At 39.8% G+C, this 13,187-nt stretch overlaps 1 protein-coding gene across 3 annotated transcripts in view; it reads left to right on the top strand.

Annotated features, from left to right (window-relative positions):
* Nucleotides 1–13,187, top strand: part of phkb (phosphorylase kinase, beta) — a 106,461-nt gene that overhangs the window by 72,194 nt on the left and 21,080 nt on the right. For all 3 annotated transcript variants that reach the window (XM_040130981.1, XM_040130800.1, XM_040130895.1), the window contains 2 exons: nucleotides 3,027–3,082; nucleotides 4,657–4,750. In XM_040130981.1, the coding sequence (XP_039986915.1) occupies nucleotides 3,027–3,082; nucleotides 4,657–4,750 (150 nt within the window). The remainder of the gene's footprint in view (nucleotides 1–3,026; nucleotides 3,083–4,656; nucleotides 4,751–13,187) is intronic.

Below are 13,187 nucleotides of genomic sequence, written 5' to 3'. Positions count from 1 at the left end.
ACACACACTTAAATCAGACTCGTAAACAGGATAAATTGACTGACAGATGCACACACTCATATTTCACATTTACAGGCATATAAATATAACGGGAACAAACAAAAAAGAGAAAGATATAGAAAAAGGCACACATAAAAGCGTCTCTGAAGATGACAGTGATTCGGTACAAATACTTCCCTTATTCTCTCTTCCTGTTCCAAACACACATTTTGTAAGTGCTTTTGTAAGTGACAGCTTCAAAATTCAGGTTGTCTCTTTCAACATTTTCACTTCATTTGCATGTGTGCATTCTTTGTTCAGCTGTTCAACTACAAGTCAAACAACTGTGATGTCTCTTGACTGTGTTTTCCCTGATTGTCCACAAGCCCAAAAGGTCTGCAATCACAGCAGAGAAAAGCTCTGAAATTACTCTTTTCTCCTTTTTTCTCTATTCTCTCCCCGTCTTTCATGTTGTCTCTCGCCCTGCATCCACGCTGCAGGCAACATGAGTGATGTGTTGCTCTGTTCTGGCCAACTGTTACTGTCTGTATGTTGTTGTAGTTCTCTGAAGTGTTACCTTGACGGGTTTCTTCTTCCTCTTCCTCTATGAAAGCAATGAAAAGCCATGTTTTTTACTGCCTCAGTTCTGTCTTCCCTGAGGTTAGCCCATTTTGATGAGAGAGAATACTAGAAAGCATTAATTATGTAGTACAAGAATAAGTGCTTTTTTTGTCTTGATTTTGCTCTTTTATAGTAGTTGTTGTGCAGTTTTATTGATACATACTGTATCTTGTGGTTATTGTCCAGCAATATTGTTACAATGTTAGGAAAGCAATAATACTGTAGATGAGAGGGTGTCCTAATATATGAAAATTAATGTAGGAGAGATGAAGAGAGCCACAATGCAAAGCCTGCTCTTTTCATCTAGTGGTTTAAGTTTCAAGCTGATATTAATCTCTATTTTTCTTATTGCCAACAAATTCCATGAAAAGACCAAAACCAATTTATTCCCGCTGAAGATGTAAATCTTTGAAAAGGGGTCAGAAATATCTAGTTTTCTTCTGTGAACATACCTGAATAACCTCCTACAACAGCTTACTCAAGCAGGAGCAAATAGTGTGTTTGTTCGGGACTATTTTCAGCGGCGGATTAATGCACATTTGTTGCGCAGGTGAGTATTTACAGCAGCAGGATTGACTCAGAATGAACTACTGTGCCCGTGTTCATGGTAATGAGGGAACATGTCACCCAGTGCAGCTCAGAGTGGCTCACTGAGTTTTGGACAACTAATGGAGATCTATGGCAAAGATGAATAAGCTATGTCAAGCTTTGGCTACACACAATAATGGTTGGTAAGATCAATTCATTGTTTTGGTCTTTTCATAGGATGTGTTGACAGTAGGGAAAAAAAACTTATCCTAAACAATTATTAGCTGATTTACACCTGTTACACGTGACCCAAACTACTGTATATTTGTGGTGTGCTGTTTTAAGGATTTAAACAGAGACCTTCCAGCCAGTCGGATATTAGAGAGGTGGAAAACTTGAATGGTTAGGATCAACTCCAGCAAGGTGGAACTTCAGCTAACATGATGTGTGGTCAGAGGAAAGTGAGTTTTAAACATGAGTGGCTGTTGTGGAGCCACCAAATTACAATTTTAATCATGAGTTATTTCTCTGATTACTGTCTTAATCATTCACTCTGCAAAAATAAATCCAGATGCCTACCACAATAGCTCAGCGATTATTTAAATTTGGGATTTTGTCTGACCATTAGTCATAGTCATTTCCCAAGGGTATTAGGTATTAGGATGATATGAAAATGAGAAAAGCAGAACATCCTCAAATTAGAGAGGGTGCAAGCAGCAAACACGTGGGTTTCTACTGAATAAAAGGCTGAAAATTATTATGAAATGCTCTGCAACTGTATTTTTTTCTGACTTTTAAATGTTCTGTTATTTGAGTTATGGAAAAATTATGTTGAAAATGTGATGCTTCTCTAGCTCTTTTTGTCCATATTCTACTTCTACATTTAATGTAATTTCAATTCATCCCACTGCGTGGGCACAAGACTGGAGAAAACATCAATGTAAAAGCCTGTTGTTTCTCTCCATCTCTGCTCTTCCTTACCTTTTACATCTCCCTCGTCCTTCTTAATTCCCATGTCCTTCCCTCCCCGCCCAGGGCTCCTGCAGCTCTTATCAAACTCTCGGTTGTTCAGAGTTTTCCATCCATCTATCACTTAACTCCTTGTGGAGCCCGGAGCCAATCCCAGTTGACATTGAGCGAGAGGAAGAGTACACCCTGGACAGGTCGCCGGGCAATCACAGTGTCGACACATAGAGACAAACAACCAGTCACGCTCACATTCACACCTAGGGGCAATTTAGGGTCGCCTATTAAAGCAATGGGAAACTGGAGTTCCTGGAGGATACCCACACAGGCACGAGGGGAAGCCAGAACCTTCTTGCTGTGCGGCGACAGTGCTAACCACCGCACCACCGTGCCGCCATATCCAGAGTTTTACTTTTATTTAAATTGGTTGAGAGTGGACGTAGCAATAATACAGGCTACTTTCATTTTAACAGGGAGTGAGCTGAATTTTAATTTTAATTATTGTTTCTCCATCTCTCTCCCTCTCTCTCTCTCTCACACAAGCACAAAGAAATCAGCTCATTTCAGTTCAATTCAAACCAGTGCAGTTTTCCTGTTGGCTTTATTGGCATGTTAAATGAACAGCATTGCTAAAGCAAGGAAATAAATAAATAAAATAGACAAGAATGTAAAAAATAACTCTACTGAGGAGTGCAGACTGGATTGAGAAATAACAGACCAAACGCTTGGATCTTAACATTTGTAATCCATCTGTACAGATTCAACAGGTTTGCGCTAATTCCAGTGTACGTTTACAGTGTCGCCAAAGGAGGAATATTTTCAAGACAGAAAACACACAAACTGATGTAATATAAGCCCTGATGCAACATATGCAACATGCAGCAGGGATGCGGTTCACATGTTAATCTCTCTGTTCTCCGTCTCTTTCACAGGGTCCCATAGAGAATGATGTTGTGACTCACGTGGCCCTGATAGCGGAGAGCCAGAGGTAATGTGTGTGTGTGTGTGTGTGTGTGTGTGTCTCTTCGTGTGTCGCGGGCCAAAATGCGAGGTTATTTTTACACTCCTCTCTTCTATTCAGCTCACTCAGTGCTGTAATTGTGGTGCGCTCATAAAGATGGAGCTCAGCTTGACCTCTGCCATGATCTGTCACTCTTCTCATTGTACATGTGGATCTGTGTGCGTATGTATGCTTGTGTACGCACGCTTGGATACGTGTAAGAGTGTGGGTGTATGTATGTTGGACAGGGTCAAACGACTCTGTGAAGCTTGTTAACCTGTAGCTTCAATTGCTGCTGCTGCTGCTGGCAAGTCCCCATCAGGACTCCTACAGCATCTTTCTCACTGCGGTACACTTATGCTACACTACTGTATATACTGTGGTTTAACAGCTATGACTAGCGATGTGCAAAGCACTTCTTTTTACTGTCCCGAATCACTGTTCCCTTGCAGTGAAAGGATCTCAGACATTCTCAGGAGTTGTTTCAGTTTTTTGCCATTTTTTGCTCTGCTATTCATATTGTGTTCTATTATTCATATATTCGTTGCAATACATATATTCTGCTGACATATAGGTTTGGTTGTCATTCATATTTACTACTGTAATTTATATCACGTAATGTTATTCATAATTTTGTTGACATTCATGTCTACAGTATTTTGTTCTGCCACAAATTTGTTTGTTCTGCCCTTAATCACTCACTCATATTTTGTTATATTGCTTTTATTTCTATACGCTACTTGTGACCGGCTCTGTTGTGTTTTACTGAACGTGTATCTCTGCTGTGGCAAAGTAATTTCCCTTCGGGATCAATAAAGTACCTACCTAGACATGAACACACCGCTATCCTCCTGTGAATGACCTGAATCGCTCACTCAGTCAGTGAGTATATCCCTGTGAACGTTATTCGTTGATTTGTTGATTCGTTCGTATCCCTACGAACGTGATTCGTGGATTCGTTTCGCACGGGGGAGTCAGTGTATCCTTGCATTTCCCTGCATATCCCTGCTTGCAGGTGACTGAGAGCTCAACTGAACTGAGAAATGTACTGATTGTTTTAGGAAATGATTCAGTTTAGTTCATTCACCCAAAAGATTTGTTCTTGCGAACAACAATATACTAGCTATGGCTTCATAATAGATCAAGATTTACAATAGAACTTATTTACATTAGTTTTTTATTAACAAGAACACAAGACCACTAGATGTATTAATGTTCTATGGACCTGAATGTTTTTTTGACACAGGTAAAGCTCCAACAACTATAAATTCATAAAGCTGCAGGTTTACAAAGGGTAAATCAGTGTAGATAGATTTTAAGGTCAGCAGCTGCTCTAAAATAACAGCATAGTAGATATACAATGGGATGATTAGTTTCGGTCATTCAAGAATGTTTTTTTTCAAGAAATATAAAATAGCAAACATTTACTAAACTTTTTTGTGTGTGATTTTGGGTTGGTGTAAGGGATATTTCCAGCTACAGCTACATGTAGAATGCCTAAAATTGTCAATTTAATAATGTATTTTTTTTGTGCGTCTGTGTGTGTGTGTGTGCATGTGTAGACTGCAGGTGTTTCTGAACACCTATGGCATTCAGACCCAGACGCCCCAGCAGGTGGAGCCAATCCAGATCTGGCCTCAGAAAGAACTGGTCAAGGTAATACAAGCACACATTCGAACTGTTGCTGCTTTTAGCTTTCGGTTCTTGAATGGCACATATGCAGATTAAAATGATACGGGTCATGTTAATTTTGGAAATAATGGGTCCTTTCCTTCAGAAATGAGTAGACACAAGCAGGCTTTTCATTTCTAGCTGGCAGCCGTTGAGTTCTGAAAAAAATTCGTGGACATCTAATTTTTCTTGGTGAGAGGTATGTCTGATCACAAACTCATAACTTGAGAACAAATGGCAAAATACCTGCACAAACACTGTCCATCTACAACTGACGGACAGTGTGTGGGGGGTTTTTTGCCTTGTGTTCTCAGATTTTATTAGCTGTAACAACTAGTTACTTATCTGTGGAAAACAGGGAAATAAAGGAGCAACAGTGTTATTGTATTGCAGGGTAGAGCTAGTGTTATAGTACAATATGAAAACATGAGAAAAATGTAATATCAGACTGTTATGTCTACGGAACATAACGCCATTCAGTGTTAAACTATAGAACGACACTAGCCTATAGATACTATAGATGCTGGGCTAGAAATAGTGCATAAGTAGTTACTTTGATAAACAACACAAAGGTTAGATTTATGCTTATTGTCAGGTTTTTCAAACAGTATGATTCACATTAAAACTAAAATGATGAGTGTGGCAAAGTTACCTTACGTAAACTGCCCCAAATCCAATATCAGAGCAGGGTAGGGAAGCTAACATTACCCTAAACTCAGATATGGCAGTTAACAGCATCTGAAACTGTCACGCCATGGCTGTGTCAGTCCTGAGGAGGGGCTTTTTGTAACGTAACCTATAAACCAATGTGATAATGTAGTTAGCTAATGATAAGCCAACTATTTACCACAGAAATACTAAGTTATGCTACTACTGTTGGTAACTAGCCAGGCATGATGGTGCTAGCTGCTTAAATTAGAGCAGACAAGCACTCAGTTTAATCCATTTCTTACAGTTTTGCTCTTGCAGTCTTGGTTTTGGAAAGGTTTAAAAAAAAAGACTCCTTCGTCCTCCCCTCTTACTACAGTTCCATGCACGTGGTTTCAGCATGTGGAGAAATCCAAAGTTTGACAGACCTGTTTCGCCTAGTTACAGTTGCTAAGCTATGATTGAACAGTCCCTGTTTAAGGGAGGGATTTTGCCAACAGTCAATTGAAACCTCACAAATTGCACAAATTTTGCAGTGCTCGAATAGCTGCAGTGTCCTGCTACTTGGTTTAATGGCGTATCTTTAACTATAAAAGACAGATTCCTGGTCATTCCTGTTTATTATCAATCATTGGGGGGAAATTTGAGGGAAGGAATCCGTGACAGACTATTGATGACACTCCCCACCCCCCCAGCGCCACCACCACAACTACAAAAATCAATCTCACAGTCAGCCAGATTGCATTACAGCAGTTCGCTATCAATATCTGAGCAGAACTTGGCTCAGTCAGTCCATCTGCTTGTCAGTCCATGATTTCCTGCTCTTAAGATTTTTCTCTTGATTGTTCTATCAATCACAGCAAGGCTGTGGACTGGTTGAAATGATTGATTAGTTGAACAGTGATTGTTCATGTTGATTGATCAGCTTAATGGTCGAGCCCTCACAGTTTCACTCTGGCAAATTGGAAATGCATGAAGCTGGGTGGTTTTTTTAAATTTGTTCTCAGAAAGGTACCTTAGATGGTTCTGTAAGAGATGAAAGATATCTCAGATGCTGAGTTTTGATTTTCAGAAAGGTTAATTTGGAATCGTTACCTTAACAACTGTTTCACTCCTGCATTTGAATACATGAAGGTAAAAACAAGCAGATCAGTTGCTAAGGAGCTTCTGAAGAGAATTTAAAAGAGCTGTAAGCTACAGTTGGATAAAATCTTGGTCACTTTAAAAGCTCGTAAGAATTCAGAGAAACTCCTGTTTCTTAGATCTTTGAAAATACATGGTGTTTTTTGAAGAAGCCTAATAGGCGTAAGCATTATGGTGCAGCCTACATAATATAAGCAAAAATAAAATAAAATAAAATAAATTGTAATTCCAACCTCATTCTCCCATTTGTTGTTTACCCTTTCCCAAACCAAGATATCTATATTTTGTTTAACAAACTATTCCTGTTGCTTATCAGTCACTTAAGCTGTAGGATTTTCTCCAGTTCGACTTGGTGGCTTTTTATGTAAACCACTCTTTCATGGCTCTCACTACCGTTAAGTGTTGTTTTGTAGAGTTCCATTGAATATGATAATAACTCTTTCTGTTCATGAGGACTGTAACAAATGGTCATTTTGTTGTCAGCAGTCATGCTGCTCTAACAAGCCAAATTTTAAAGTTTTCCAGCAGCCCTATTGAAACAGAAAATTGAAATCCACTGTCCAAAACCTATGATGTCCTTACGTATACAACATTCTCGACAAAAGAGTTGGGATTCAATAACATTTTATCGAATCTTAATCCACTAACCAATCTGCTCATCAAATTTAAATCTTTTCAAATCCCTTATCAACTCAATTCAGGTTTAACTATAAGCAACAAAAATTATAGGTAACTTAATATTTAAGCTATAAAACACAAAATTGATATTCAAATACTCAGTTCGGTCTGTCTTAGTTCCAAGATATATTAAATATTTACTTTTTAGTTGAATGGCTATGTTTTATACATTATACATGCTCTGCTCATAAATAAAATACTTTATTTAAAAAACAACACATTGTCATTCCTTCCATTATCCAATCAGCCAATCATGTACCGGCAGTGAAATGTATATAATGCATGAAATCAGCAGGTACAGGTCAGGAGCTTCAGTTAATGTTCACATCAAACTTCAGAATGGGGAAAACATGTGATCTCAGTGCCTTTTTACTGTGGTATGATTGTTGGTGCCAGTCAGGGTGGTTTGAGTACTGAGAATGCAACTGTTGATATCCTGGGTAACTCAGACAACCACTCTTTACAACTTTGGTGAGCAAAAAGGATCTCAGAATGCAAAACCCGTCCAGTAGAACACCTTTTAGTTGCGATAGAACTGGAGAATGGCATCATGAATGTGAAGCTGACAAATCTGCAGAAATGATGTAATGTAATCATGTCAACATGGAGCAGAATCTCAGGGGAAAGTTTCCAACATCTTGTGGAATCCAGGCCATGAAGAACTGAGACTGTGTAGACAGAAAAAGGAGGCTCTAGCCAGTATTAGTACGGTGTTCCTAATAAAGTGCTCGCTGAGTGTAAGTAGGGCATTTCATAGAGATTTGTTTCTTAGTTGGTACTTTACAACCTTGGAACTGGATCCAAATGGAGCCATCTATCGAAACCCAACCCTTGTCAACATACAATGAGGAAGGTAGGATGGGTAAAAAAAAGTTTACTTCACCGGATGGAAGTACTGCCAATCTTTGATTAAAAATAGCAGCAGTCTTTTTGTGGATGTAAATATTCCAATCACATTACAAAATACTGGATTTAAAATCTGGGATTATTAATGGCACAGGTACTCTGTTGGTAACAGTCTATTGTAACTTTGTGAGTGGCAAGTCCAGCAGCAGCTGCTATTTCCACACTGTACACTCTACTTCTTTCATCCGTAGCAGATTTCAACATGTGTGCCATATCTGTGACACCAACCACTACCCCACTTCCAACTACTGTTTCACTCCCATCATATCCGTCGCTCAAACCCTAGTCTCTTCTCTAGATACTGTCTCTCATCTGAATGTGTACCGTTTGAAGTCTACTATCTCCCTGTCTACTGTCTCTCCAATCAAATCCGTCACTCAAACCGTGGTCTCCTCCCTAGCCTCTGTTCCACATCTGTCTTGTCTGTTCTGCGGCATCTATTTTCCACACTACGTTCTATAAACAAACAGTTTCGTCTATCATGTCATCTCTTTGGTCTCCCTTCTCTCCTCCAGGCCTTTCTACCTTCTGTCCCTCTCCTGCTACATCCATCACATTCGCTTCTCTAACCCTATTCTACCCTCTAGGCCTCTATCCTGCCCCGCCCCCGTTATTTCTGTTACACCAAACAACTCTCTCCTCCGGGTCTATCATCTGCCTTTGAACTGTCATACCTGTTACTTTTTCCTCCTTTCCCCTCTGCCTCTTTCTGCTGCATTGTGCTCTGCCTCTCAGATGGATATGCAATTGTGAGTCAGAGCGGGCACTGTGCTGAATATTAACTCCGAAGCCCAGACGGTCTTTCTTCCTCGACACAATCTATTTACCATGGAGTCATATCCAGTGCTGCAGGCTGCATTTGCTAACCTCACCTTGCAGCCATTTGATTGTGTTGACAACAGCTGCCTGACAATGGGATAATGGCAATTACATTTTGCAATGTGTTATTACCATGTACCTGTATACTCTGAATCTTATCCCCTTGCAAATCCATACTGTGCCCAAAAATAGCCTCCAATTGAGGTGTTTCTTTCCTTTTTTTATATCTGATAGTCAGTGTGGATTTCATTGTGCAGGATTCTGTTGGTTGAGACTCATTTTCTTCAAATGTTGCGGTTACAAGCAACAGCTGGAGTTATCCAAATGAGACCCTAAAAAGACGCTCTGAACAGAGACTGAAGGTCTCAGCAGACTCTAAAGGGAAATTGTGGTATTTTATCGCCCTTTGTCTTATTCTAATATTTTTGTCAATTATGACTGATGGTAACAGTATCAATTATGACAAAGTCTTTTATTATTACAATTATCACCACCTCTGTTGCAGAGATTATTGAAATGCATGGAATTTCAAACGGGGCAGCACAAGCCTACTACAGCTGTAAATCTAATCCCATCTCAAACACTTGTTTTTACATAAAGTCAAAACAGAAAGTAGACCCATAGAAATGCTGGTAGCTGTTGTAGCAACTTTTCTATTTAATACAAAATTAATTCTCCCTGTGACTATCTCTCTACCATAGCTCAAAAACGAAATGCTATCCAAGGGAATTTCATATTAAAAAAATTGCAACTTGAATTAACTAACTGCAACTGCAGAAGCCGCATATTAGCTTCACCTGAAGTGTAGAATGTTTTACACAGGTGGATTGCGGGAGGAAGGAAGGGATTGCTTCACAGGAAGAGCAATTACAGCAACCAGCAACTCTTTAACTGTACACATAAGGATGTGTCTGTTGTTTTGAGACATCATTCTGTCCTTTAACCACAATTTTATGGGGAAACCTTGTGGTAAAAAAAACAAAAAACACAGAAGCTGAAAGATTAATCCAGAATTCAAAGGGCATGTGCCGTATCATTTTGAGCTGTTTTCTGCAAGATGCTGAACCCCTACCTTCCCTCTGGATGACAGCATCAGCTGTGAAAGTAAATCTGTTATGCGCATTTTGTGACGTCAACAGTTACATTTACACTATTTGGGCCATAAACCCAGCAATGACAAAATGTGCAGGTGCACATGAGCTACTATCAAACTGAGGAATGTCTCTATGGTGAATTAAAAGTTTTGCAGAGTTTGTCAGTAAATAGTTGTACATTCTCACACCTTGTGGCTATTGCAGAGGTGTAAAATACAGCTTTTTTAATATGGCTTTTTATTATCTCTCCCACTTGTCAGGCTTGCTGTTTGTGCTGCGGTCAGTGGAAATGTGAGGGAATGAAAGGATGCTTTGATAGGCTGCCCGTGTGTAGTCGTCCTTCATTGGTATTCTGCACACAGGAAGTGCTGGGTGCAGAGGTTCCTCCAACCTCCCTCGCTTTTCTCCTCCAGGTTTTATCCTTGTCTGTTAGGGCAGTGGATTGTGATGCCGCTTAATTCTCAATTAACAGTTCTCTTTTGTTTACATAAAGACTGTACTTTTTCCTCTTTTAGTGGAATTTCTTTTAATTGGTCCAACCGTTGTCCTCCCCTGTTGTGTTCTGTACAAGCTTTTCAGAACAGTTATCAAGGGCACAGGAGAAGCAGAGCACCACCTTTTGGCTGACACCGTGTATTGCAGTTGGTTTGAGGTGGTAGAATGCGGCACAGAGGGCTTGATAGGTAGATTTCCTGCAGTGCCACTTGAGTGCGTCGGTGTACTGATGGTTTTAATGATAGGACAGTGGGAGGTGATTAAACTTGGAATTTATAAGCTGTCACAAAGGGAATAAGTACTCACACTCGGCCAGGCACATCAGAAAATACGTGTAAAAAAAAGTGTAATGCACACAACACACATAAATGATAACTTGTGGTGAGTGTGTCACACCACTGGGCTCGCAGCAAGCAGACCAGCGAAATCAATGTCCGTGTTCTTTCTCTGTGCATCTTTGAGTCATTTTTTTTTTTTTTTGACAGCAGGCGACACAGTAGTTCCAAGCTCTTATCTGAAGCAGCAAAGAAAGGCTCTGGAAACAGATAGGCTGGAGCTTCTGTATCCTCCTTGCTGCCATCTCTAAATGCATTTCAGAGATGGCTGGGGGGAAGGCCATGACATTTTCCTCTGTTTTGTTTTGATGAACCGGGGAGCCCTTTGATGTAATAACTGGATAATTACTGCAGCACCTGCGAAAAAAGTCAAGGATTTCTGTGTATCCGTCTTGCTCTTTATATATCTGTGTAATTGTGCAACAGCATGACTAATGCCATAATTAGTGCAAAAGACTTAAAGTACAACAATGTTGTTGATTGGGGCTTTTGTTATGGTTTGAGCTGAATCGGCCCTAAAAATCCAAATTGAACCTCTAGGGTAATCATATCTTTTCCTATTGACACTACAACTAAGTGTGAAAATTGAAGTCAGCTACCCAGAGCCAATATTCTTCAGCCAAACCCTGTTGGAGTTGAGCTCTTCTGGCCTCTTTGTGCTGGACATCCCCACAGTGTTGATGTTAACATTTTTTAGCTTATAAACTTACTTTATACTTGAGATTTGACTTGACTCACTGTTTTTCATCTTCAGACTGTGGGATCAGGCTGAGCCTGGAGACAGACTTCTGACTTGATTAAACTACAGTCCTTCAGCTATAGAGCTGGAGGGGATGGAATTACAGTGTGTGAACAGATTATGCATTGACCAGGTAGATAACACCTTCTCCCGGGGCTCAAAATACAGGACTTCTTGCCACCTCCGATCAATTCTGGTTGTGAAAGTAGAATTGGAGCACGTTACTGAGTGGAAGGTGTGTTTCTGTACCCGAAAACATCAAGCTGACATCAACTTTTAAATATCTATTAGATTAGTAAATGAGTAGTTTCACCAATTTCCAATTCACTTTCATTTGTCCAGAAACACAGTCATATAATGTAGTTTAATCTGCAGCAAGAAAAGGACTAGTAGATATTTTAAATTGTTAAAGGGGTGCTCCAGTGATTTATTATAGCATTGCACTTCCATAAATCTGGGTGACTGGCAAAAAACAGATTATAAAAGGAATGGTAAAAATCAAAGCAGCAGAGACTGAGATAGACTGACTTTTACTCTACTGCATGGGTCAAGCTCCAAACGTAATGGATCCTACAGTGTCTCTTCATTAGGACCCACCCACGTCTTTCAATCTAGTTTGGAACACAGGCTTCCTGTTATAAACGTGTAATCCCCAAGCCCAACCCAAGATAACCCTAATGACATCATCATTTATTTTGTCAGATTTGACAAAGATCCTCCTGATCCACAGAAGACTTTATACAACTGTTTTCATGGGCCGAGTCAGTCTCCTCATGATGATTAAATGGACCTTTATATGTAGAATTGTAGAAGTTTCCCTTTAAAGAACACGTAAGAAGACTTTAGATTTCGATTCAAATCAATTCAATTTGTTTTTTATGTTATTTATATAGCGCCAAATCATAACAGAAGTTATCTCACAGCACTTTTCATATAGAGCAGGTCTAGACCGTACCCTTATAATATTATTTACGGAACCAACATTCCCTCATTCCCTCAAATACTCATGGATGGCCGGATGCTGATATATCAGAGTATAGAGTAACAATAGCAACTCTGTCCTGCTTTTTATTTGGTTTGGAAAGTTAACATTCAAGCCAAACTTGTTACCTGAGATAGCGTTCCATTTGCAAAACGTATGCAGTCGTCCTCAGCCTCGGGAAGCCTTTGCGCTTGCAGAGATGAAACATATTACTTGAAAATATTGATAATAAAGCATAAATCTAAGGTCTTTGTTGCCTTTCCAGTTATGTTTTTCTATAGTAAGTATGTACTGTGCGTAGTCATTATGTGCACATTTAACACCATTTTACGGGTTCTCCTGTCAGCTGGAAACATACTAAGTCAGCTTGAGACAGAGTTTTCAAGCAACTCAATGATTTAAGGTTAGTAAACTAGCTGGCTTTAGCTGACTTTGGCTGGCTTTCTAGTCTTATCGACCACTCAAAGCACTTCACACCACTGCAGTGTGGGGTTCAGTATCTTGCCGACTGCGGACATGCGGACTGGAGAAGCCGGGGATCGAACCACTGACCCTCCGGTTAATGGAAGACACAGGAGGTAGA

This window comes from Xiphias gladius, chromosome 1 (genome assembly GCF_016859285.1).
Source record: "Xiphias gladius isolate SHS-SW01 ecotype Sanya breed wild chromosome 1, ASM1685928v1, whole genome shotgun sequence".
Lineage (NCBI taxonomy): Eukaryota > Metazoa > Chordata > Actinopteri > Istiophoriformes > Xiphiidae > Xiphias > Xiphias gladius.
This window is presented reverse-complemented; position numbering and strand designations above follow the sequence as displayed.